The 23,779-nt window shown below is 36.9% G+C and overlaps 2 protein-coding genes across 7 annotated transcripts in view; both read left to right on the top strand.

Annotated features, from left to right (window-relative positions):
- LOC127447954 (NGFI-A-binding protein 1-like) overlaps positions 1-3,109 on the top strand; it is a 29,958-nt gene extending 26,849 nt beyond the window's left edge. Inside the window, exon 8 of the mRNA XM_051710208.1 lies at positions 414-3,109. Within this exon, the coding sequence (XP_051566168.1) occupies positions 414-496 (83 nt within the window). The 3' untranslated portion in view covers positions 497-3,109. The remainder of the gene's footprint in view (positions 1-413) is intronic.
- Positions 3,110-9,864: 6,755 nt separating this feature from the next.
- Positions 9,865-23,779, top strand: part of glsb (glutaminase b) — a 63,427-nt gene continuing 49,512 nt past the window's right edge. For 2 of the 6 annotated variants that reach the window (XM_051710171.1, XM_051710174.1), the window contains exon 1: positions 9,865-10,297. In XM_051710171.1, coding sequence (XP_051566131.1) covers positions 10,005-10,297 — 293 coding nt within the window. In that variant the 5' untranslated portion in view covers positions 9,865-10,004. The remainder of the gene's footprint in view (positions 10,298-23,779) is intronic. The other 4 variants (XM_051710177.1, XM_051710173.1, XM_051710172.1 and 1 more) reach the window with 2 other exon arrangements.

Here is a 23,779-nt window from a genome sequence, read left to right as displayed (position 1 = left end):
CCCGAAGGTCGCACAAGGGTTAATGCTTTTTAGAGTATCTCATTATTAGCATAGCAACATGCTAATGCCAAACTCTGTAGAAATTAATTCGATGCTTTTATTGCACATTATCTCTCAAGCTTACACCCTAAAACCATAAACACAATAGTGCTCCATGGCCGACCAACTAGAAACTTGATTTTCATATATCATATTTGCCATTGGCCACTTAAAGGGATGGTTCACCCAAAAATGAAAATTCTGTCATCATTTACTCACCTGTATAACTTTCTTTCTTTCAAGGAACACAGAAAGAGATGTTAGGCAGAATGTTTGGGATTGACAACCTTAGTCACCATTTACTTTCACTGCATGGAAAAAAAGATGCTATTAAAGTGAATGGTGATTGAGGCTAACTCTTAATCTTTTTCCAGAAAATGGAGCAGACACATCTTCACGAGCCCTCAACCTTTCCGAGAAGAAGATCATCAAATCAGAGCCGGAGGATTCCAGATAGCAGTCCGGAATTCTTTTTTGTTTTTTAACCTATAACAATTTACGTCCTCTGTCAGTGAATACTAAACAAGCACAACTACAGTAGAGCCTTAACAACCAATGTTGCCTCAAAATAGAGTTTATTTTAGTTTCTCTCCATTTTTGTTTTTGCCAAAGCACCTAGAGCCCTTATTTTCATTCTCTTGAGTAGATTTACACTGTTTGTGCTGTCACTGACTCTACTCACATGTTTTTTCTGTTCATGCTTTCTATCTCAAGTTGGTGTGGACCACGATGTCCGCAATTTGTACATATATTTGTTCATACATAGAAACTGTCTGTTTGAAAATGATGTTATTTAAATACAGTATGTGTTGTATGTATATATGAATGCATGTAAAAACAGGGAAGGGACGCAGTGTTGTCGTCTTAAAATGTTCAGTACGCAGCTGTTTATTGTCACCTATTTAAGTGAGCCTTCTGAATTGATTTTCTCGTTAAGGGAGAATAGCTAGTTGACTTTTCCTCTGTCAGGGTTTCTGATAGCAATGCTAATGAATCTGAATTTAAAAGTATACTATGGTGCTATGGTTGTATTTAATTACTCACAGAGAGATACTGTGGTACTAACACATTGCTATTTAAACACTGAAATCTTTAAACACACAAAAAAATATCATTTTCTTAATCAGTATTTTTGTCTTTTTTTCAGTAAAAAGTAAAATTGTGTTAAGATAATAAGACTTGTTGTTTTCCTTGTTTAAAGCTTAAACTTTGTGTTTAAAACAAGAAAAAACAAAATGCAAGAAAGAAAATTAAGTCTTAATATCTAATGCACTTTTTTCTCAAGTAAGTTTAAGGATGTTTTATTATTTTTACTGGAAAACAAGACAAAATACTGAAATAGACAATTATTCATGAACCAGATATTTGGTTTCCTTTTTATCTTGAATAAGTAGTAATGCCTGATTTATTCCTAATGTAAGATATTAAGCACAGTTAATATATTTCATCGTACTCTCTACATTCTTATGAGTGAAACCAACAAAATACTAAAATTGTAAAGCATGTCTGTGAAATAACAATTCCATTCTTTAACATTAGAAAAGATAGTAGTGTAAATAATTTCAAATGACTGGATTTGAGAACAGGGCACCATTTCAGTCTTTATCATAATCACGTAATCTATTGTAATTCTGAATATTTAGTAGTAGAGCAATACCGGGTAGCTGTTGTCACTCAACTCAGTGAAAGTGTCTAGGTGTCCCAATCTCAGAGGACATTCACTGTACAGTATTTCTAATCTGTTTATTAGTGTAGCTAACGTGCAAATGTATGTGAAACTGATATGCACTAGTGTTTTATTCTAAAGGCATTTTTAGAATTTGCATCCTTTTGCGCATCATTTCTCGTGTTTCTCAATGGTGATACATGTTTTTGTAGGACTCGTACCGTGATATCTACCTATCATTGGTTTGGCCTTGATTCTCACTCTCTGTGTAGTTTTAGAGTACCACGTATGGTGACATAGGCACAAGATAATCAGGTTTTCACAGTTATATGTCTGTAATGTACCGGTCAAGCTGTTATAAATAATCTGTATATGCGTTGATGACAAATACCTCTTTCTATCTATTTAACGTCCTGATCATACACTTCAGTATTTTGAGGGAATATGTGGAGATGTTGTATGTGCTTTTATTTTTTTAGGATTACTTTCAGAGACTAAAGAGACCTTAAGTATGCAAAATCTTTCTTAATTTAAGTGCCATTTTAAACCTATTTCTGAAATTGTGATTGGCATGTGATAAGTGTGGTGATACGTTGGAGGATTACATTGCAAATGCTAAAGTCAAGCATTATAATGGTAGATTATTACATTTCTGACGATTGTGTTAAGATTTATCTGCATTTTCAACATTTTGCCTTAGTTAAAGCATTCCACATTAAGATGTTCACTTAACTGAGTGCTGTTTTGCTGGACGTTTATTATGGATGTTTGTTTTAGGTGGAATGGACAAAGAGAATTGGAAGTTGTATGACAATTGAGAGTTCAAGGGATAATTCACCCAAAAATGAAAATTTTGCCATCATTTAGTCACCCTTATGTCCTTGTGGCATTCTGCTTAATATCTCCTGTTATGTTCCATGCAAGAAAGAGAGTTATACATGTGAGTAAATAATGACAGAATTTTCCTTTTTGGGTGCATCTCGTTAAAGCCTTTGCAATATTAAGTTCTCTGAAATATCAAACAAATTTGATTGTTAAAAAAACTTTGCTCAGTTTGACAAAGAAGAAAGCTCATATCTGATTGGACCTCACTGATAACACCATTACAATGACCTATATAGCAAGACATATCTAGACACCTACATTTGTTCTTTGCTTGTTACTGTCTCTAAACACTTACAGAATATGATCAGTCTTTCTCTTATCTTTGTACTTGCTTTGTAAAATAGACTTATGCATCTTGGACTGTGGGATGAAACTGTGTTGTCAGTAGAACTTATTCTCATCACCTTTGAGTAGAGAGTACATTAGCATATGCATACAGTAGTCCTGCACATATTGTTTTGTACACTAATATATTTAATTTGTTATACAGCACATGAACATTAAACTCTATTTTTTTGAGATCTGATTGTGAAGTACTTCATTTTCACCTCCATCTGATACCTTCATCATGCAAAATGCTTTTAGTCATTTTAGTAAGCAAAGTGCATACAAGTGCCTTATTATAATAGCTTTCACTAAATGTGCACACCAAAGCCTTTTTCGCCCTTTCCAGTGGCCCAAAATTTGTATTTGGACACCAGAGCCACACTTAATAATGGATACATGTAATTGCATTAACTTATCAAAGTGAATGGCGTTTATTTGAAAGAAAGATGGTACACTTTTCAAGCTCAACATTTCACAGAAGGAAATGTGTTCTGTTTAAAATGATAAAACAATAGATATACAATACTCTTAAAATTGAAGACAAAGTATTTGGACAATTTGGTCAACTGACCAAAAATAAATTCACTAAAAATGGATGTTATGAGGCCTTTAGGCCAGTTGATTAAAAATAATTGCAAAAATGCTTAGTTCAGAAAAAAGCTTTAGCATCATTTGTTTGTGGATGCCACTTGGATTGATATTTTCTTATCTTTTGTATTTTTGCATTTTATCATCTAATGCAGTGATATTTAACATTTTTAAGTGTGATTTATATATACATTTTCAGTCTGCTGTATCTGAAAAAGTTTGATAAGGCCTATATCCTCCTGTTCTGTGGGCAGGAACAGATGCTAATGGACAAAACAAATTTACAGAATCACTATTAATATTTTCCACATTTTAGAATAATAGTAAAGTCATCAAATGTAGCCAACATAAATATTGGAAGTATGAGAAGTATGTAGAGACAAAAAGTTACATTTTGACTAGTAGTGTACAAGAAATGGGGGTCACACTTTATTTGACAGTGTTTATGTTACTGGTGTAATTACTGAGTAATACTAATGACCTACACGTATTTACTGTGTAATTATTTGCTTTACTTACATAATGTTATTACTATAGTAATTAATATTAAAAATAGTAATTTATTTGGCAAAATAAGCAACTGTGGGCTAAAATAAATGATCATTTGCATCCTAATAATACGCATAGTACAATAAGCACATCAGTGACGTGAAGTTTGTTAGTGTTGCTTATCTTCTTTCAAGTAGGCCTATTCGCCTTTGATGACATGCTTACAGGCAGATGACAGGGGGGGGCAGTATGTGGGTCGATGTGTTTTCACCTCTATTAATTTGCATCTACATCATATTTACACATTTCATAACTGCAGAATGACTCACACACATTCACTATTGTGCTTCCATTCTGTTGTGCGTATGCAGTGACTCTGTGGGTCTAAACTTTGTGCTGATAAACACCCCACCGATCGCCCACAGAAGACTGATGCCTTCCCCACGGGGATGTTGCAGTTAGTTCCTGGTGCCTCACCCAATGGCGTAATTCAAGTCAACATGAAATCAAAAGTGACCCTTGTTACTTTAAAACACATTCTTAGTCTTATTGTGAATGATTCTTTGGTGCACGTTATTTCACGTCTTTGTAATCTCCCCTTTGTAAGGAGGCACTGTTAAAAAAATGCAAGTAGTTTTACTACTTTAGTATTTTTATTTTTATTTGATTTGATTTATTTGACAAATTTTTACAAAATGCACAAGTATTATAATATATACACCACCCCATACTATTAAAAAAATAAATTAAAAAAATACATTGAGGGAAACAAACTTTTCCATTGGGGTCTTATTTGAGCTTAAAAGATGAAAGCACTAACTATTGAGAGGCTAACAATAACATACTTTACTAAACAAATAATAAATACTTAAAATACCAGTAAAATCTAAAAAAAAAATAAAAAAATAAATCATTATTATATATATTATTAAAATTATTATTTAAAATGTTATGGGTAACATAACCCAATTTTGTTAAAATAACCTTAAAACAAAGATCCTTAAAACGTTTTGTACCCAGATGAGTAACATTATATGAGTTATGTTAAAGGGATAGTTCACCAAAAAATGAAAATTCTCTCATCATTTACTCATCAGCAGATCTATATTTAAGTCCTTTTTTTTTATTATTATTATTTTTTTTACTATAAATCTCTACTTTCACTTTCACATTTTTCTTCTTTTGTTTTAGGAGATTCGCAGTCTACATGCATATCGCCACCTACTGGGCAGAGAGGCGAATTTGTAATAAAAAAGCACTTACATTTTTATCTGTTTGTAACCCACACCTACATTATTGCTTCAGAAGACATGGAGTTAACCACTGGAGTCGTATGGATTACTTTTATGTTGCTTTTATGTCATTTTTGGAGCTTCAAAGTTCTGGACACCATTCGCTTGCATTGAATGGACCTACAGAGCTGAGATATTCATTTGTGTTCAGCAGAAGTCATACACATCTGGGGTGGCATGAGGGTAAGTAAATGATGAGAGAATTTTCATTTTTGGGTAAACAGTGGAAAAAATGGACAAGATTTGAATGCTGATTTCAGCAAAAGACTACATAAATTCATTGAATCAATGCTTATTAGCAGACAGAGATTAGGTAATTTTGTTAAGCAGTAAAGAGCACAAGTTTGTGTTTAGTGTACATTGCTTATTATATACAGTATCTCATTGTGTGTTTCACAGAAGAAAGGGTCTGTTCTAGAAATCTTTGAAGGAGGGGGCCACAGAGGGGCCAAAATGTGCAGAGAGGGTTTCTATTGAAATGTGAACGTAAGACCTAGTACAAAATGAATGTAAAAACAAACTTGTTAAAAATACATGCATTGTTCTTTTATATATTCTTTTACATTGATCAACTCGTTGAATAATGAACATAAATTCAAAAAAGGTTATCAGGAGTGGGTCGTTGAGAACAATTGTAAACTTAATTGTCATGAAATGTAATTTACATGAGGAGGTGGATCACATTTACATCCAAATGGTAAGTAATTTACATGGTGGGTCTGTGCAACCTGGCTGTTATTCTTTCAAGTGCAGTAGTATTGCAGAAGTGCTGCTTTTGTGTGCAGCATGAAACAGGCAAGTTGAACGTAGGGGTCTCGAGAGGTGTTTTTAAAAGTTGAACTTCTTTTAACTTGACACAGCGCTCCTGGCGCAAGATCTAAGTCATACAAATTACTTTGTTTTTTTGATGTTGTGCTGTTGATGTTCACACTGCGCACTAATGTCACTACTTTAAATGGATAGTTCACCCAAAAAGTTTTATTCTCTCATTATTTACTCACCCTCATGATATCCCAGGTGAGTATGAATTTCTTTCTTCAGCAGAACACATTTTAAGAAGAATAGAAAAATCAGCTCAGTAGGTCCTTAAAATGCAAGTGGATGGTGATCCGACTTTTGAAGCTCCAAAAAGAACAGACAGTCAGCATAAACGTCATTTATACTACTTCAGTGGTTAAATATATGTCTTCTAAAGCGATACGATCACTTTTGGTGTGAAAAAAATATAATTATTTAAGTACTTTTGAACTATAATCCAGTGCTTCCGGTAAGCTTCACGAGAGGGATCACGCGGTCTCTCGTGTGATGTGTTTGCGTTGCCATTACGGACGTAATCTCCTCATTCTCCTCTCGGTTAAGACATCCAGAATAAGCACTAAATGCACCATTGTGAGTAAAGAAACAGATAAATACAGATCTAAACCAAAACCAACTAAGCTTCTGTACAGCGTTCCTCCTACTTACTTGTAAACAGCACTGCTCTTCCATGTGTGTAGCACGTGCCTCAGTTCTCTCGTGTCACATGTGTCACACGTGCCACTGCGATTACGTCACACGCATATACCGCTGCTGACCGGAAGCGATGATACAGCAATAAAAAACAAAAAGGTACTTAAATATTGATCTTTTTCGCACCAAAAATGATCGTGTTGCTTTAGAAGACATTAATTTAACTACTGGAGTCAGTATGGATGATATTTATGCTGACTATCTGTTCTTTTTGGAGCTTCAAATGTCAGATAACCATCAAAATGCAACAACCATTTGCATTTTAAGAACCTATAGTTCGTCACAAAGTCGTCACTGCTGTATACACATTTTCCACAAGATGGCAGCAACACACCTTGCACAAAACACAACACAGCAACACAAAAGCACTGGACACATTTTAAAAACAACTTCTCACCTTCAGTAGTCTTGGAAACAGTTCTCACACGTCTCTAACAGGAGCCAAAGATACTTGGTCCCTCAGATATATGTCCTGCATTTATTAACCTCATACCTGTCTGAGCAAGGACAGAACTGCCCTCTGTAAACAATAATAAAGCATGATGAAATGTCACGTCATTCCTCCTATATAGTTACAGAATAACCTAAACTAAACAAATGCAATTAGTATGTTTTATTTTAAAGCATTGGCATTTACGAAACATTTTCACTCTGCATTATTTTCTTTTGCCATGCATGAGAACCCAGAGTGAAATATTTTCACAGATCTCATGTGCAGTACCTGTCTGTGATGGTAGGGGGTTTGAAACATTACAGTTGGCTTTAGTTTTAGCCACAGTTGAACTAAAGAGAAGTTTCCAGAATGGGTAGGCTCTTGGTTGATGACTCATATAATAACTCCTTATTTGTCTCAAATGCTAAAGGCACGTGGTCTAAAAATAAGTTCCATACAGAAAATAAAAAGTCTTCTGTTACTGAACAAAATGTTCAATTAAGGTTCTTGCGTAGGCCATCAAATGTAAACTGAACATGGTCTTTGTCTGACTTACTGATTCAAACAGACATTTCTCACTTTAAAAAAATAAATAAACAAAATCAGAGTTTAATCTGCAATTTGCTGGCCATTAACTTCTGACACTAACAGTAGCAGTAGGCCATTTCGATCGGGTGGCTCCACCCCAATGTTAATAAAAAGAAAGATTTTTTAACAGATCAATCCCAAAATCCCAGAGTGAAGATTTCTATATGGCAGAGGAAGGTCAAACCCACACCTAAATTGATTGGAACAGCTGAATCCTTCTCTATTTAAGATGTCATTATCTTCTAGTTCACATATGGGGGCACGGGGCTATCAGCAATGAGAATTTTCTCATGTGCTCTATGCGGGCCTGACCTGTTAGAGATAAGCAGCTTTCTCTGAAGCATCCCACAATCCAAAAACAAGCGTCTCTTATATTGACATACAGTATCCTGGCCCTAAATTGAAAAGTAGAGTTCATAATGACATTATTGCATCAAGCTCATTTTTTAAGAATGCTCAATTTATTTATTTTTTTACAAAAGTGACTGGAGATATAATGTCTCATCAAATTTGTCCACAAAGATAGAAGTTATTCTCATGACTCTTCAATTAGAATGTTTCCATTGAAGTCAGGATGTTTCAATTGAACAAGCCTACGGGAAGTGATATTGTATGTTGAATGACAAAATGAGGAGCATAAATGACTTCCAGGCTTATATTACCATCAATAAATGTAATTCAAGAAAAACTACAAAAGTAGTTTGCCTTTCCATGAGCTTCTATATGCATATTATACACTCAAAAATATTTTAGCCTATTATTAAGATTTATGCATTTCAATTTCATAAAACAATTCCAGCAAATTGAATTACTAATGTTTAACTAAATTAAATTAATTAAAAAACATTTTATTTTATTTTATTTATTTTTATTTTATTTATTTTTATTAAAGATTACACAATTCAGGAATTTTGTTATAAAATTGAAATGCATAAGAGTACATTTGTAAAAAAAAAAAAGAAAGAAAAAAAAACTACAGAGTTAAAACTGACATTAGACTGAACAGTATTGCATTAGACAGTTATTATATTTTATTTAGTTTCTTTCTAATTTAAGAAAGCATTGCAAGAAGAATTATTTCTGCACAAAAGAACAATTACATTATTATTATTTAAATCTAATTAGTACCTAATTTTGTACTTAGAAATTATGGTTATAATTGTGTGTGTGTGTGTGTGTGTGTGTGTGTGTGTGTGTGTGTGTGTGTGGGTGGGTGGGTGGGTGGGTGTGTGTGTGTGTGTGTGCTACATTACAGTTATTTGTAATGTAGCCTAAATGTCTTAAAGGGATAGTTCACCCAAAAATGAAAATCCTCTCATCATTTACTCACCCTCATGCCATTCCAGATGTGTATGACTTTCTTTCTTCTGCAGAACATAAACAAATATTTTTAGAAGAATATTTCAGCTCTGTTGGTGCATTCAATGCAAGTGAATGGTGGTCAGAACTTTGAAGCTCCAATAAGGACATAAAGGCAGCTTAAAAGTAATCCATAAGACTCCAGTGGTTAAATCCATGTCTTCAGAAGAAATAGTACAGGTGTGGGTGAGAAACAGATCAACATTTAAGTCCTTTATTTTACTCTAAATCTTCACTTCGTTTTCACTTCCACATTCTTCTTCTTTTGTTTTTTTTACGATTCACATTCTTTGTGCATATCGTCAACTACTGGTCAACGGTGGAGATTTATAGTAAAAAAAAAAAAGGACTTTAAAAAAAATTATCTGTTTCTCACCCACACCTGCCATATCTCTTCATTTGTGTTCTGCAGAAGAAAGAAAGTCATACACATCTGGAATGGCATGGTGAGAAAATAATGAGAGAATTTTCATTTTTGGGTGAACTATCCCTTTAAAAACATGTATGTGCTAAATTAATGAACAGTACTCTCTTGAGTTTACAGGAACATGTGGGTCATACATAGGCCTACTGTGAGTCATGCATCAAGAATGAAACAATATGTTTCCAGCCAATAACTGGAAGAATTCTTTTTAACACGTTTTCACTTTATCCAATAGGACGTTAAGAGGGCGTGTACGTAGGCATTTTACCCGGTGAGCCTCTACAGTTAGCTTCAGAGTTCATATTCACAAGGTGCGCAGAGAGTACGGGATTTGACTCTGCTGTAGCTTCCAGAAGTACTATTAAAACAAAAGAGATTCAACTCAATTAGCTCGACGGGACTGAGATGTTACAGTTTAGGGCTTCATTTGTGCTGAAGGAGTTGATTCATACCAGCCCTAAGCGTTCGCTGTCTGACATTATAAGGCATAAAAAGACTTTACCAAACGCGTACTGCTTTGCCACTACTTATCCGGATAGTAAACTATCTAAGTTAAAAACTGTCCACAATGGAAGACATCTGCCTTTCATGCGACCTTCACCTGGGAGAAGATTCCTATGTACAAAGACCGAGGGAGCGATTGAACCTACAGAGCCAGTGAAAAAAGATGAAACCGTCCAGGAAGCCGCGGAAGACAAGTACGATATTCATTTATGTCGTTTGGTCATGACTCGTGTGTTAATTGATCATAAATGTACAGCATGTGTTCAGTTTAAGCGCCAGAATACTCCTCGCATCTCTCGAGCCGGAAGCTAACTGTACGCAGTTTGTTAACTGTTCGTGGCGCTGCGTGTAGCGGTTTTCAGCGAATACACGCGTTCGGTGTGAAGTACGTTTTGTTATGTCAAATATTAGAATAGATCGTTATGCATGTATTGGCCTAGGCCAAGTATACAGTGTTTCTTCTGGCAATCTAACACTGTAAAACCTGTCATTTGAAGTAGATTTGAAGTGCAGCATGCTGTGGTGGTGTAGATCCACGTTTCCTGAGTGGAAGCCGAATAGGGGAGGGCGCCATCTAGCGGTCTGATATCTATGAGTAACAACCGCACATCCGGGAATCAAGACGTATCAAACCACTCATCGGTGTAGTGCGTGCCATCTTTCCTGCTTCTCGGATCATTGTGCAATCTCTACAAGCAAGTCAATAAAATACTCAAATCAATGTTATCAGCTGCTGTATTATGACACCATACATACCACAGCTGTGGAATGTCAATAACCTAGATCCTCGGAGCGTTGGGAAACCATTAAAACACTACAGTTGGTTTAGTTTCAACTTATGGGCGTTTTTCTCTTGTAACAGAAGTTATATGAATGTTACATGAATCTCTATTTGTAGATAGAGATATAAATGCTTTCTCGTGTTTTTACTGTTTCTTTCGTGCTCTTCTGTTTCCTGCGGTTCACACGGTGCGTGTGACTCATCACTCGTCTGTCCATATGGGTTATTTATAAGATGAGGCAGGAGGTTCGTTCTGTGCCTGCAGAGAGACTTTAATCGAAAGCTTGATCATCATCCTCCTTTTTTTTTTTTCTTTTTTTTTTATGTGGTTTGTTTGGTTTGCCAGCCATTCTCAGGGACTGATGAGGTGACTTTCATGTTCCAGACAGTCACCTGGGACAAAGTGTAGCCTAAAATTAAGGGCAGTTTTCTGTAAAGTTTGTGGCAATCTCTTGAATTTGTACCTATCACCAGGTAAAAGTAGCTAATAACTTCTCCATTTAATTTTTTTAAAGTTATGTTTTGGGGTGTATTTTGTAATTACTAAAAGTGAAACACTGGGCATTTGTTAAGCTGGTTTAAATACTTTAGCGTATAATCCTATTTAGTGACGTGTTGGAATTGGATTACTAAAGAGTAAAATGTTGCATTACAGCATACAGTCTGGTCCAATTTGCTACTTATTTTGGCCAAGCACAAGACCTGCCCACTTAGACATTCAGAACTTTTACGTGCACTTTATGAAGGCCAGATTATACTTCGGTTGTGCGCGTTGCTGATCAGAACGCACATAGTATGCGTGACGGAAATTTCATCATCAGCACAGTCTGTCCCACATCTGACAGTGGACGGAAAGTCCACATTTGTGCGCAAACTGTGCATGTGTCGAACGTGTTCGTATTTGCTAGTGGTCAAAAGAGTATACTTTGAAGGGAAACGTGGTCGGCCAGGTGCAATCTGATCCGTAACACAGATATAAGTATACCTGGGTCTTATGTTTGATTTCAGTTGAATTGAAACAATTTTGTCTTTTTTAAAAATCTGACCAATTGAATTTTTTTCTTCTTTGATTTTTGCCCTATTAGAGGCCATTTACACAGAACGCCTTCCGCGCTTATATTTCCAATGTATTTTTCCGATGTAATTTGCACTAAATAGATGTCTTTGACCGTTACGGCATGTCTTGCTATTTTTTCTTTTTCAGCGTCTCGAAGTTGGTCTAACAAACCTATGTAATGGGGTTGTAGCTTGGCTTTGTCCAGCATGTTTAAACGTAAATCGGACCCCTTTTTGTGCACAACATGCAAGAGATGCTTTTGTCATTCTTATCAAATATGTGTCAATCCATGCAGAAATGGCTATAGTTAAACAGAAAGATGCACCATCTTATTTTCAGGTTATATCCTCAAAGTACCTCTGTAATAAGATCATTTTCACTAAGGACAGGACGTTGGGATGGTCCTGAAGCTGAACATAAACACCAGATTGCATGCTGACTCAGACTCTCAGAGCTACACTGATGTTACCTTGACAATAAGACTAACAGGTCGTAATGAGAGAAGGTGTAAGAGAACTGTGAGATTTATTTGTAGAATTGCTCTCTAATGTTCAAACCTTTATGTAGTGGTCGACTGATATGGGTTTTTAATAGCTTGTACTGATAAGGATTTGTATCGTGACATATATTGGCCACTGAATGCTGATTTAAAGTGTATAATACAATTTAATGACAGCTAGTGAGATGTACACAAAAAGCTTACGGTATTAGAAAATATGTACTTGACGAGGCTGATAACGATATTAAGCTCATAATATATTATGTATTGTAGGCATAAACAGTTTAAAGCAATTAATATGTAAACATACTTAAAATTAAGCATTTCTTAAATTGTATTTGCTAAAAATATTTGAAAACAGAAATTGTCCATTTTTCATTGCCGTTGATGTATTCTGGTGGATTTTGGAACTTCTAACACTTCTGTTAATCGGCCAAGTGGAAACGGTCATTGGCCGATACGATCATTTCAAAATCGCCAAATATCAGCTTATTTAGCTGCCTGGCAGATAAATCTGTCTAGCACTATGCTGAACCTGAAATTCTTTTCCAGATCCTCTGTATTTTGTTAGAATCTTTTGCATTTTGTCAGCAAGAACATTTAGGAGATTAGTTCATTTAGTTCAAGTTGAGATTGAATGGCTCTATTCCTAAACCTAGTGAGCTACCCACGAGTAGCATTTTATGGAATCATAGGTGCCCTTGTCCAAAAGGTAGGCAGCATTATGTTGCCTTCTAAGCTACCTTCATTCGAAGATGGCATTGTTTTGTGGATGTCCTTCATGCAAAAGGCAATCCCGTAAGACAGTACATTACGACAAGCTCTTTAATAACAATACATCCATGATGATGCGCAAAACGAAAAAAATTGATTTTACATCTAATTCATTCGTATAATGAAAAGTATAAAAATACTATAATCGAATTCAAATATTTTAGCCACTATTTGTTTGCTATGCATTTTATGCTTATTAGAGTATCTCGTTGTAAGCTTAGCAACATGCTATACATGCAACTCGATCAAAATCAGTTCTTAATCTCTGTGCGCTTCCGCTAAGAAACACTATTTGTATGTCGTTTTGATGACATTGATTCTAGTAAATTGTTTTTGAGTGGGGGCGGTTCAAAATATAATAAAGCATTAATTCTCCAATTAAAACTTGTGTTATAACACCCTATAATGCTATGAAACTGCTATAAAAATGTTATAAAAGGCAATGATCAGAGCTGTGCATTTACTGACATTCACAGCTTTGGTATTTTAAAGATATTTTTACACACATGTTGACAGCAACCAGTTATTCATATATTTCGAAAAATGTATAAACCGTAATTGAAATATTTGAACGAACATAAGATTTAGGCTAGACTTATGATCAAAAAATAAATAACATATAAAAACTGTCCTTGTGAAAGCCTGAGCTCCTGAAATAACAGCATACCAAAGTATTAGCTAGTATTAAGTCTTTTTACTATTTGTTTTAGGGACATTTATTAATTTTCTGCGTTTTTACGGAAACAGCGTTTACAATGCATTCTAACAGTTCAAGTTCACCTGTGTATTTGCTTCTCTGTACAAATTAATAAAAGTCCCTAAAACAAATAGTAAAAAGACTGTAACTTCTAAAACGATGTACGTTGTTTTATTAAGTTTTAGTTGTAGATACAGGTATAGCCTAGCTGATTTATCTCATGCAGTAGCCTATGCATTTGAGAGAAGTAATTAAACTGTTAAAGCTGTTCAGTTTACCGGTGATCAGCTCAACTCACGCAGCTCAAGTGGGAATATTTCCAATCTTTTTAGATTATTATTCTTCTCCTTAATTCTTATAAATGTTTTAAGCGTACACTTTCTTGACAACATTTCACAGGGCGTGCTGTAATGCCGATAGTGGTTCTGCAGCACCCCCAGCACCCATATTTCCTGCAGCTATGAGAGCAATTGTTTCAATAGTAATTGTCCCAATCACATTCTAGTCTCTCTATGTGTGTAACATGACCATGGCTTAACACAGGTCAACTCTTTGCAAGAGGCTGAAATAACTAAACATGGTGCCAGTGGAAATATCTGAGGCCAAAAAAGCTACAGCCATATCTGTTGATATCTGTGCCCGCTAATGGCCTAAAAACAAAGTCTTTTAAAGGCAAGTCAGTCCACTCTGCGGAAATCTTGGGAGTGCTCTCGGGCAGCTATTTTCTATGGATACAAGAAAATACAGCTCCTACTTGAACCATGCAAGTAGAAAGACAGAAATCTCCAAAACGCTTGGTCAAGATTAAAATCAAATAAAAATGTTCAAATCAGCAGTAAAATCGGACAACAACAATATCATAAATTGTGCTTCTTTAGCTATGATCACGTAAAAAAAATGCTGTATGTCAGGCCGGTTCTGATAATGCATGTGCGCGTTCTTGAGTTAACTGACAGGTGATGTCTGTATCTAAAAGATAGCTCTTTTATTATTTGTTTGTTTATTTGTTTAAGGACAATACACAATAAATATATTGTAACAGTATTAGCTAGAAGCTAAATTTCAACCACAGTCCCTCGGCGGCAGTTGCGGTACTACCCTGGAAAGCCATGTGTATCCCTAAGGCCTCTAAGGCGGGACTTCCTTTTCTACATCCGCCACACTGGGCATTCCAATTTCTCCCATTAATTTTAAGAAGTGCTCTGTCTTGGGCTAAATAGTATCTGCCTAAAAAAAATAACAGAAGAATGGACAATTCCTGTGATGAAAAATACAGCCTGTGCCAACCCACTGACTGGTGGAAAGTCTGCAATGAAGCTTTTGACAGCATACTTCCTGTCTAATGAGTTAGACAGGTACGCATGAGCTCTCTCCAAAGGTTCAGCTAATTGTGTCCAAGGTGACAAAGTGTGAAAAATTGACTGAGCCCTTGTCTTTGTCTGCCAGGGCACTTGTTTTCCAAATCAGTGAAGATATTGCTAAAAGCTGTCAAACATAGCTCCATCTGGCCACAGAGGACATTTAGCTTCAGTTCACAGAATACTGATGATTTTCATCATTGTTAGCTGTGGATGGTAATAGATGGACACATTACACACATAAACTAGATTTGTAGGAGAAAATGTGAGCGGTGCTTACTCGTGCAAAACACGTCATCACAATGCTCTTGGTGGTTGCTAGGGCATTGCTATGTGGTTTCTAGGTTATATGTGATTAGAGGTCATCCGATATATTGCATTTACAGATTAACCGGGGCCGATAGTTGCGTTTTTTAATCGGCTATCGGAAAAAACCCCCAACTCCGATAGTTTCCGATAGTTATTTTCAGTTTCATTTATCTGTGGTCGGTGCTGGAGGGTTCTACAGTCTGAACTCCTTGTTTCTACAGTATAATGGTGCCCTCTAGAGGTTAAATAAAAAACAATCACTGACTCTGCATGGAGTGTTTTGTGAAACGTGATTAGGCTATTTATAGAGACGGACGCTTCAAACCAGGGTTTAAAACATGGACAGAGAAAAGCCAAAGTTTGTATACAATACACGTTATTATTATTGTCATGGTACAATAAATCAGTCATTTAAGACAACCAAAGGTGGTTAATTAATTTGTTTATAACTTATCGCTGTACTGGAGAATTGCATTGCCAACAAGGTAGAGAGGAAGTCAAGGATGGAAACTGCTTACCTTTACTCAGTGGCGGACTGGCCATTGGGAGAATCGGGACTTTTCCCGGTGGGCCGGCCGCGAAATGGGGCTGCATGGGCCGGCGCGTTATGCAGAACGCGCCACAAAACGGCGCAGCAATATTCAGAAAAGGACAGCAACCCCCCCGCCCCCCCCCCCTACAACTTTTGGCCCAGTTTCTATGTAAAATTCCGGGCCGAATTTTCTTCCAAGTCCACCCCTGACTTTACTCTTACTATGATGTTTTGGGGAAAAAAAAAAATCACTTAAGAATTTGTGCAAATCCATTGAGTTTTTTTTCCCAGGGCTGAGGGGCGTCCAATTTGTTCCAGTCAGATTATAAACATGAGTGCCCTGAAGAGGTTTTTTTTTCTAAATTAACTTATAAGTTAATTATCAGTAGTAAATCAATCATTAATGCCAACCCTATATGAAAATGCTGCCCGAGTTTTTGCCTTTGCTCGGCCAATCGCATGCTTCAGAAGACAAAGCGCAAGCACAGTTCACTGTGTGAATGCACGCGCACAGGAACAGTTTTATAGTTTTCCATTTTATAGTTTTTTACTAAATTCTCCCAAACTTTTCTCTGTTCTCACAAAATGTACTTTTGTCCAAGCTTCCTAATTTTATGACGTAGTTATGTACAAAAAACGTAAGAACATGGTAAAATACATCCATCTGAAATAAATGTGATGTGAGTGGAAAGTTTAAATTCACATTATAAATTTTAAAAACTATCGGCTGATTAATTGGCTGTTGTCTGTTTTCCCACCTTAGTTATCAGTATCGGCAAAACCCACTATCGTTCGACCTCTCTTAGTGATAGACTGATACATTGGCCAGACCGATTAAATGGCCGATGTTTGGCCATAACCACATTCGCTGTCTTTGTCAAGTGCGAATGCACATGCACTTCTCTGCAAGCAAATAGGCAGCACATACTTTCTGAATCAGTCAGACTGGTTAGTCTGGAGTTTGCTTACAGTTTTCCACTGTTGCAATACATTTGATACCTTTTCTAGCTGTTTTTCTGGCCTATCATTTAAACTTAATCCCTTAATCACAGAAGATGTTCAGACAAACAAATTGCTGCAGATAAAAGGTGAATAAACATGAAGATATGATACCTGGAATTAAAGCCCTTATGTTGAGTTGATCCGCCAGCTCTCTCTTTCTCACAGGTGGGTAAAGTTATGTGACACCTGAAACCTGCACTGTTTGTTCCCCTGAGCAGTTTGCGCAACATTGCATGGTTCCTTTCCTCCAAGGGCCCCACAGAGGTGCAACAGAAGTTGCCACAATCCTCTGGTGAGCTTCACAGACAGGCACATGGCACTTTTTAGTTGGTACAACACTGTAAAATTTAAATTAAAATAAAATAATAATAAAAACATTTATAGGAAGGGTAAATAAAAAATAAAAAAAATCTCTTACATGCACAAGTACGCAATATTAAAGGGCTGGGTTAAAAATTATCTCAATTAGTGGTCAACTGATATATCGGCGAGGCCAATAAATTGGCCAGTATTCTGACCTTTTTCATTATCGGCCGATACATTTTCCCGTTTAGCCGATTTTTCTTTTCTTGATGGTGCCGAAAATTGCCTGCTTGCATGTGAAGCGAATGAGACGTGTAAATTACCAGTCACTGTTCATTTTGTTGTTACGTGCCATCGTGTTACTACAATAATAGACCGGTGTGCAACACTGTCTCATTTAAATGGTCCGCATATCAGAGATGCGGTAGATGCGTTTGAGCTCATAATGTTAAATTGCTCGCCTGTTTCATTCTCCCTCTCTCTCCTCAACAATTCCCTGTAACTTTTAACTGTCTTGTCTAATGATAAAAAGGCAAATATCAATAAAACTAATATCATATACTGTCTGCAAATATGCATATACCTCGTTTAGACAGATGTAATAAACCAACCTCACACAACTTCAGCAGATCCAGCATTCTGTGGAGCGCTCATAAATCTTCCTCTGAAGCATGTATTCTAACAGTCTATACTAAACATTTCCCTGTAACTTTTCTAGTGATAAAAGGCAAATATAAATAAAACTTGTATTATATACCATTTGCAAATATGCAGATATCTCGTTTAAACGGATGTCGTTCACAAACTTTCCGTCGAGCGCTCATCTAATATCTTCCTCTATTCTATCAGCCAAAATCAAAAACTTCAGGGTCAGGATCAAAAAAAGTTCATCTGATTCACAAATTATGACGACAATCCAAGCAGGCGACCCAGGCCGTGCTGGATCCGCACGAGCGCTTTAGTGCAACTTCAAGGCTGCATCCGAAACCAGGAAAATGCTGCCGCCGGAGGCTGTATATGGAGATACGATGAAAATAAGGTGCTTTTCAAACTGTTCGGAGACCAGTTTCCTTAAGAGTTCCATTCATTCAAAACAGATGGCAGTTATGCAAATAACTGATTAGGCAGCAAGGTAGCAAGTCAGCTGCCTACGTTTTCGGATGCAGCCCAAGGTAAAAGCTCTTCGCGTGTGCTATAAGTAAATGCCTTATTCACTATGCACTGTACAGTTGAAGTCAGAAGTTTACATACACCTTAGCCAAATACATTTAAACTCAGTTTTTTGCAATTCCTGACATTTAATCGTAGAAAACATTCCCTGTCTTAGGTCAGTTAGGATCACTACTTTATTTTAAGAATGTGAAATGTCAGTCAAACAGAGCGCATCCAAACTGTGATCTGTAATAATTTAATTTACAATTAGAGCTTTGGTTGAAAGAGATCTAATGCTTAGTAGCCCTACCTTTATATGATGTTTATCTTCAATTTTTCTAAATTATTTAATGAGGGGTTTGTGTTTGGTAGTTTGGGGAACAGACACAGCCTTTATATGATATCTAGGTGGTACAGTCTCTATGTGTTGTAGTTTATGTGACCTGTGTGATGTCTCAAGGCAGCTAGCAGACGTTTGGTTGAACCAGTTTTGTCTGCTTCATGACCTGGGCCCCAGTTAGTCAAATACTATCACTATTAAGACTATGAGCCAAATTACTAGAGAGGAGAGCGGCACCTTCCCTGGAGGGATGGAGTCCATCTCTCTTTAGCAGGTCAGGTCTAATCAAGGAAATTACATCAAAGTCATCAAGGGAATTACGAGAATATGTAACTGACACTTCGCTGATCCCCACCTTAAAAGCGTTTCTGACCAATCCTGGCTTAGCAGCTGTTGCCATCCGCCATTTCTCTGACATTTGCTGTTTTCCAATGAGAGCCTGTAGGAGTAATGTGGGTTGGAATACAACATATTGTTGGCCGATAAACGGGAAAATCAAAATATTATTATCACGCCGATTAGGGTTGCGATGTTTACTGGTACTGACGAAGTATTGCGTTACCAAAAAAATTACAACGGTACGATATCATCTTGTTCCTAATTCAGTACCATATCACAGTATGCTGTCATTAGCAAAATGATATGAGATGTGACAAATTTGAGATGAAATTTGAAAATAAAATATAAAACTTCTGGTTATGGCCAAATGTGACCTTTAAATAGTAGAAGGATGTCATTTAATTAAATAATATACAGTCACATGCGCTGCACACTACAGAATGAACAAGAGGTGCCGCTCTGCTCTGTCATATGATTCCCACACACGCGCACATGCACGCACACGCACACACACGGGCGAATGCATGCGCACACACTCACACAAACGCAACACACACTGCTGGTGCTTTACTTTCATGCGGTGTGTTTAGAGTATAAACGGTTAACGCTTAAATGAACTCCTCGGGTGCAGCTTGGAGATTCGCAGCGGGAGTATCCCAGCATTGATGGGAAGCTTTATATAACTATCCCGTAAAAACAGGTAGAACTCAAAGGTCTGTCAAAATAAAAGTCCTGCTAACATGAAAGCTCTATTCAAATGGATGCCTGAAATTGAAGACAGAAAAATATAACTACTGTTTAAAAAAGAAATAATCAAAAAGTAGCAATAATACTCATTATATATGTAATATTAAATGGTTGTATTTATTATTATTATTATTATTATTATTATTATTATTATTATTATCTGTAAGCAATATCACAAACGCAAGCAGTCTTGTGCTACAGGTAATCATATTTTTTCATTAATGTTTTCATTAATACTGTGAATCTCTCTTGTGGAGCATTTTATTTGACCAAAAATAAAATTGTCATTTTTTGTAAAAAAATAAATAAATAATAATAATTATGATATTTTTATTTGATTAAAACTGCATGTATCAATTTGATTAAACACGATTTGATTAACATTTAATTAAAATACTTAACATAGAACAACGCATAATTTGAATGTGTAAGACTTTAAGCAGTTTTAATCAAGTCATTTTCTGTGTAATTTCATAAAAATCGAAGGCTTTTTATTTATTGATTATAGTATTGTTTAGTATCGATACCGAGGTACTAGGGCTGGTATCGTACCAAAGCCAAAATTTGGGTATCGAAGCAACCCTAGCTCCGATAATGGAATTGCCACCGATATGTTCGCTGATAATTTGTTATGGTTTATTTACTCAAGGCTGAAATTTTCTGACTGCCTGCGGCGTCTTTCCTTCAGGCAGAGATTCGGGCAGTCTCAAGTGACAGTGCGCGTGTGTGCATACACAGCGTGTCTGTGTGAGTGAAAGCCAAGCTTATGTACAACTCTGCACCTTGTTAGGTTGTTTTGGGGCTGGTTTTAGTCATCTGCTGTAAGTAACGATGGAATTTTCCATATTCTGTTGGTTTCATGAGGCAATAAACAAATTGCGACAAAAACATGCATGATTGTTACTTGGGGGCTATCGTTTTTGCTTATTACTTCTTGAAACATAAACAGAATGTGGGAAATAGCACATCGTTACATACATCGCAGCATTGTGATTAAAACAAGTCCAAGCACAATCTAAAATGGCACATTAAATAAGTTATACAGTGGAACTGTCACAGATGAGCGCTGTAGCAAACATTTGTGAATGGGACACGCATAAGCACAAGAATGCACATTCATAACACACACAAACCACCGCTGTACTTGCAGTCTGGCTGCCGACACTAATAATACACAATGTATACAGAGATTAGGGTTTGTTTTGTGTGTTTTTGTTGTATAATATTCATTACATGTAGTTTATCACCTCATTTTGGTTTAATGCATTATTACAGCTGTGTAAAGTTCAATATTCTCACCAGGATTACCGTAAACACCTATATACAGTTGAAATCAGAAGTTTTCATACACCTTAGCCAAATTACATTTAATCGTAGAAAACATTCCCTGTCTTAGGTCAGTTAGGATCACTATTTTAATAATGTGAAATGTCAGAATAATAGTAGAGAGAATGATTTATGTCAGCTTTTATTTCTTTCATCACATTCCCAGTGGGTCAGACGTTTACATGCACTTTGTTAGTATTTGGTAGCATTGCCTTTAAATTGATTAACTTGGATCAGACTTTTTGGGTAGCCTTCCACAAGCTTCTAACAATAAGTTGCTGGAATTTTGGCCAATTCCTCCAGACAGAACTGGTGTAACTGAGTCAGATTTGTAGGCCTCCTTGCTCGCACACGCTTTTTCAGTTCTGCCTATCAGATTGCGGTCAGGGCTTTGTGATGGCCACTCCAATAACTTGACTTTGTTGTCCTTAAGCCATTTTGCCACAACTTTGGAGGTATGCTTGGGGTCATTGTCCATTTGGAAGACCCATTTGTGACCAAGCTTTAATTTCATGGCTGATGTCTTGAGATTTTGCTTTAATAAATCCACATAATTTTCCTTCCACATGATGCCATCTATTTTGTGAAGTCCACCAGTCCCTCCTGCAGCAAAGCACCCCCACAGCATGATGCTGCCACCCCCATGCTTTACGTTTGGGATGGTGTTCTGCGGCTTGCAAGCCTCACCCTTTTTCATCCAAACATAACGATGGACATTATGGCCAAAAAGTTCAATTTTTGTTTCATCAGACCAGAGGAAATGTCTCCAGAAAGTAAGCTCTTTGTCTCCATGTGCACTTGCAAACTGTATTCTGGATTTTTTATGGCGGTTTTGGAACAGTGGCTTCTTCCTTGCTGAGCAGCCTTACAGATTATGTCGATATAGGTCTCGTTTTACTGTGGATTTAGATACTTGTCTACCTGTTTCCTCCAACATCTTCACAAGGTCCTTTGATGTTATTCTGGAATTGATTTGCACTTTTCATACCAAACTACATTCATCTCTAGGAGACAGAATGCATCTCCTTCCTGAGTTGTATGATGGCTGAGTGGTCCCATGGCATTTATTATAAACAGGAAAATGTATCGGCCGATGCGATAATTAAAAAAGTCAGAATATCGGCCAATTTATCGGCCTCGGCGATATATCGGTTGACCACTACCAAACAGTTATTAGCTGAGCGAGTATTTTCAGTTAATTCCTATGGAAATATTGTGCCACGCTCGCTAGGTGGCTTGTGGGATTGACAGCGGAGCAGGGCAAGCGTGGAAAGCGGCCAAGGGCATCAAAAAGTTGAGAAATGCTCGGGTTTAATCAAATGAAAGAAAAACGGCGGGCGGCCACCAGTCACTGTAAGCTGAAAGCATTGACGTCTGTCATAAGCACTTCAACATGTGAAGATAATGCTGAAGTTTCTGCTGGATTCAGTGCTTTAATCCCAACGAGACTGCATGCATTCATTGTGAAAATACCCTGGCTGAATGAAAGGGAGGGTCCAGCGGTAGATAGATGTGTCGCCGGACCCCCGGCACGAATCAGATTCGACTACGTGGACCGGGATTCTGGGTCGCCACTCCCCTAACACACCACAGGCCAGGGAAGCCGGGTTGCTCCTAAGAAGCCGCCACTCCTCACGATCAAAGAGGGGGGGATCACATTGCGGCCACCGGACCTCGCCCATTTTACCTGGACATTACCCTCTCATCACTACCCTTCCTTCACATAACCCCATTCACCGCGAGGACGCCAGATTCCCATTTGTTTTGGACACTTTATTCCCCCTTCTCTGTTTAGTATTATTTCAAACAAATGCCTCTCTGAGGCCTGACGCTACACCCACTATGTCTGTCTTTGCTCACCCCACCACACTATCCAGAATAGTTATTTCCACTTGGCACATGGACCAATAAAGTGCTTTATCAGCAGCACTAATTGTAGAATACAGTTAGTCCTGTCCTCCACTCCATGCACTTTGAAGAACAAACACTTAACCATAAGCTTAGACAGCTGGATTTACAAATGGCTAATGCATCAGGTTCATTTTAGTCTTCATTGAGAGCTGTCAGCTGAAGATAATTTAGACAGCAGCTTCAGGTTGTAGCATCTGTCAATGGACAGAGAGTAATTGAACTTAAAGAATTTTTAGGGGTATTTTTTTGCCAGAAAATTATTAAGTATACTAGTTATATAAAATAAATAACTGTCCGATATTTATTTATTTATTTATTTATTTATTTTAAAAAAAAGCTCATACATGCGCAAGACTTCGCATTTAGACTTTATGCCTGATATTAACATGCAGTGAAGCAGATCATGTGAAGCAAAGCATGCACATTGACTAACAATGAACATTCCGCTTAAAGCGCCATGTTTGCGCTGTGAGATTCAAATTAAAAAGTATATTTGAGAGCAACAGTGTGCAGGCTTTTTTGTCATTTTTGTTCTTGATCAGCATTCAA

Source organism: Myxocyprinus asiaticus, chromosome 11, assembly GCF_019703515.2.
Source record: "Myxocyprinus asiaticus isolate MX2 ecotype Aquarium Trade chromosome 11, UBuf_Myxa_2, whole genome shotgun sequence".
Taxonomy (NCBI): domain Eukaryota; kingdom Metazoa; phylum Chordata; class Actinopteri; order Cypriniformes; family Catostomidae; genus Myxocyprinus; species Myxocyprinus asiaticus.
This window is presented reverse-complemented; position numbering and strand designations above follow the sequence as displayed.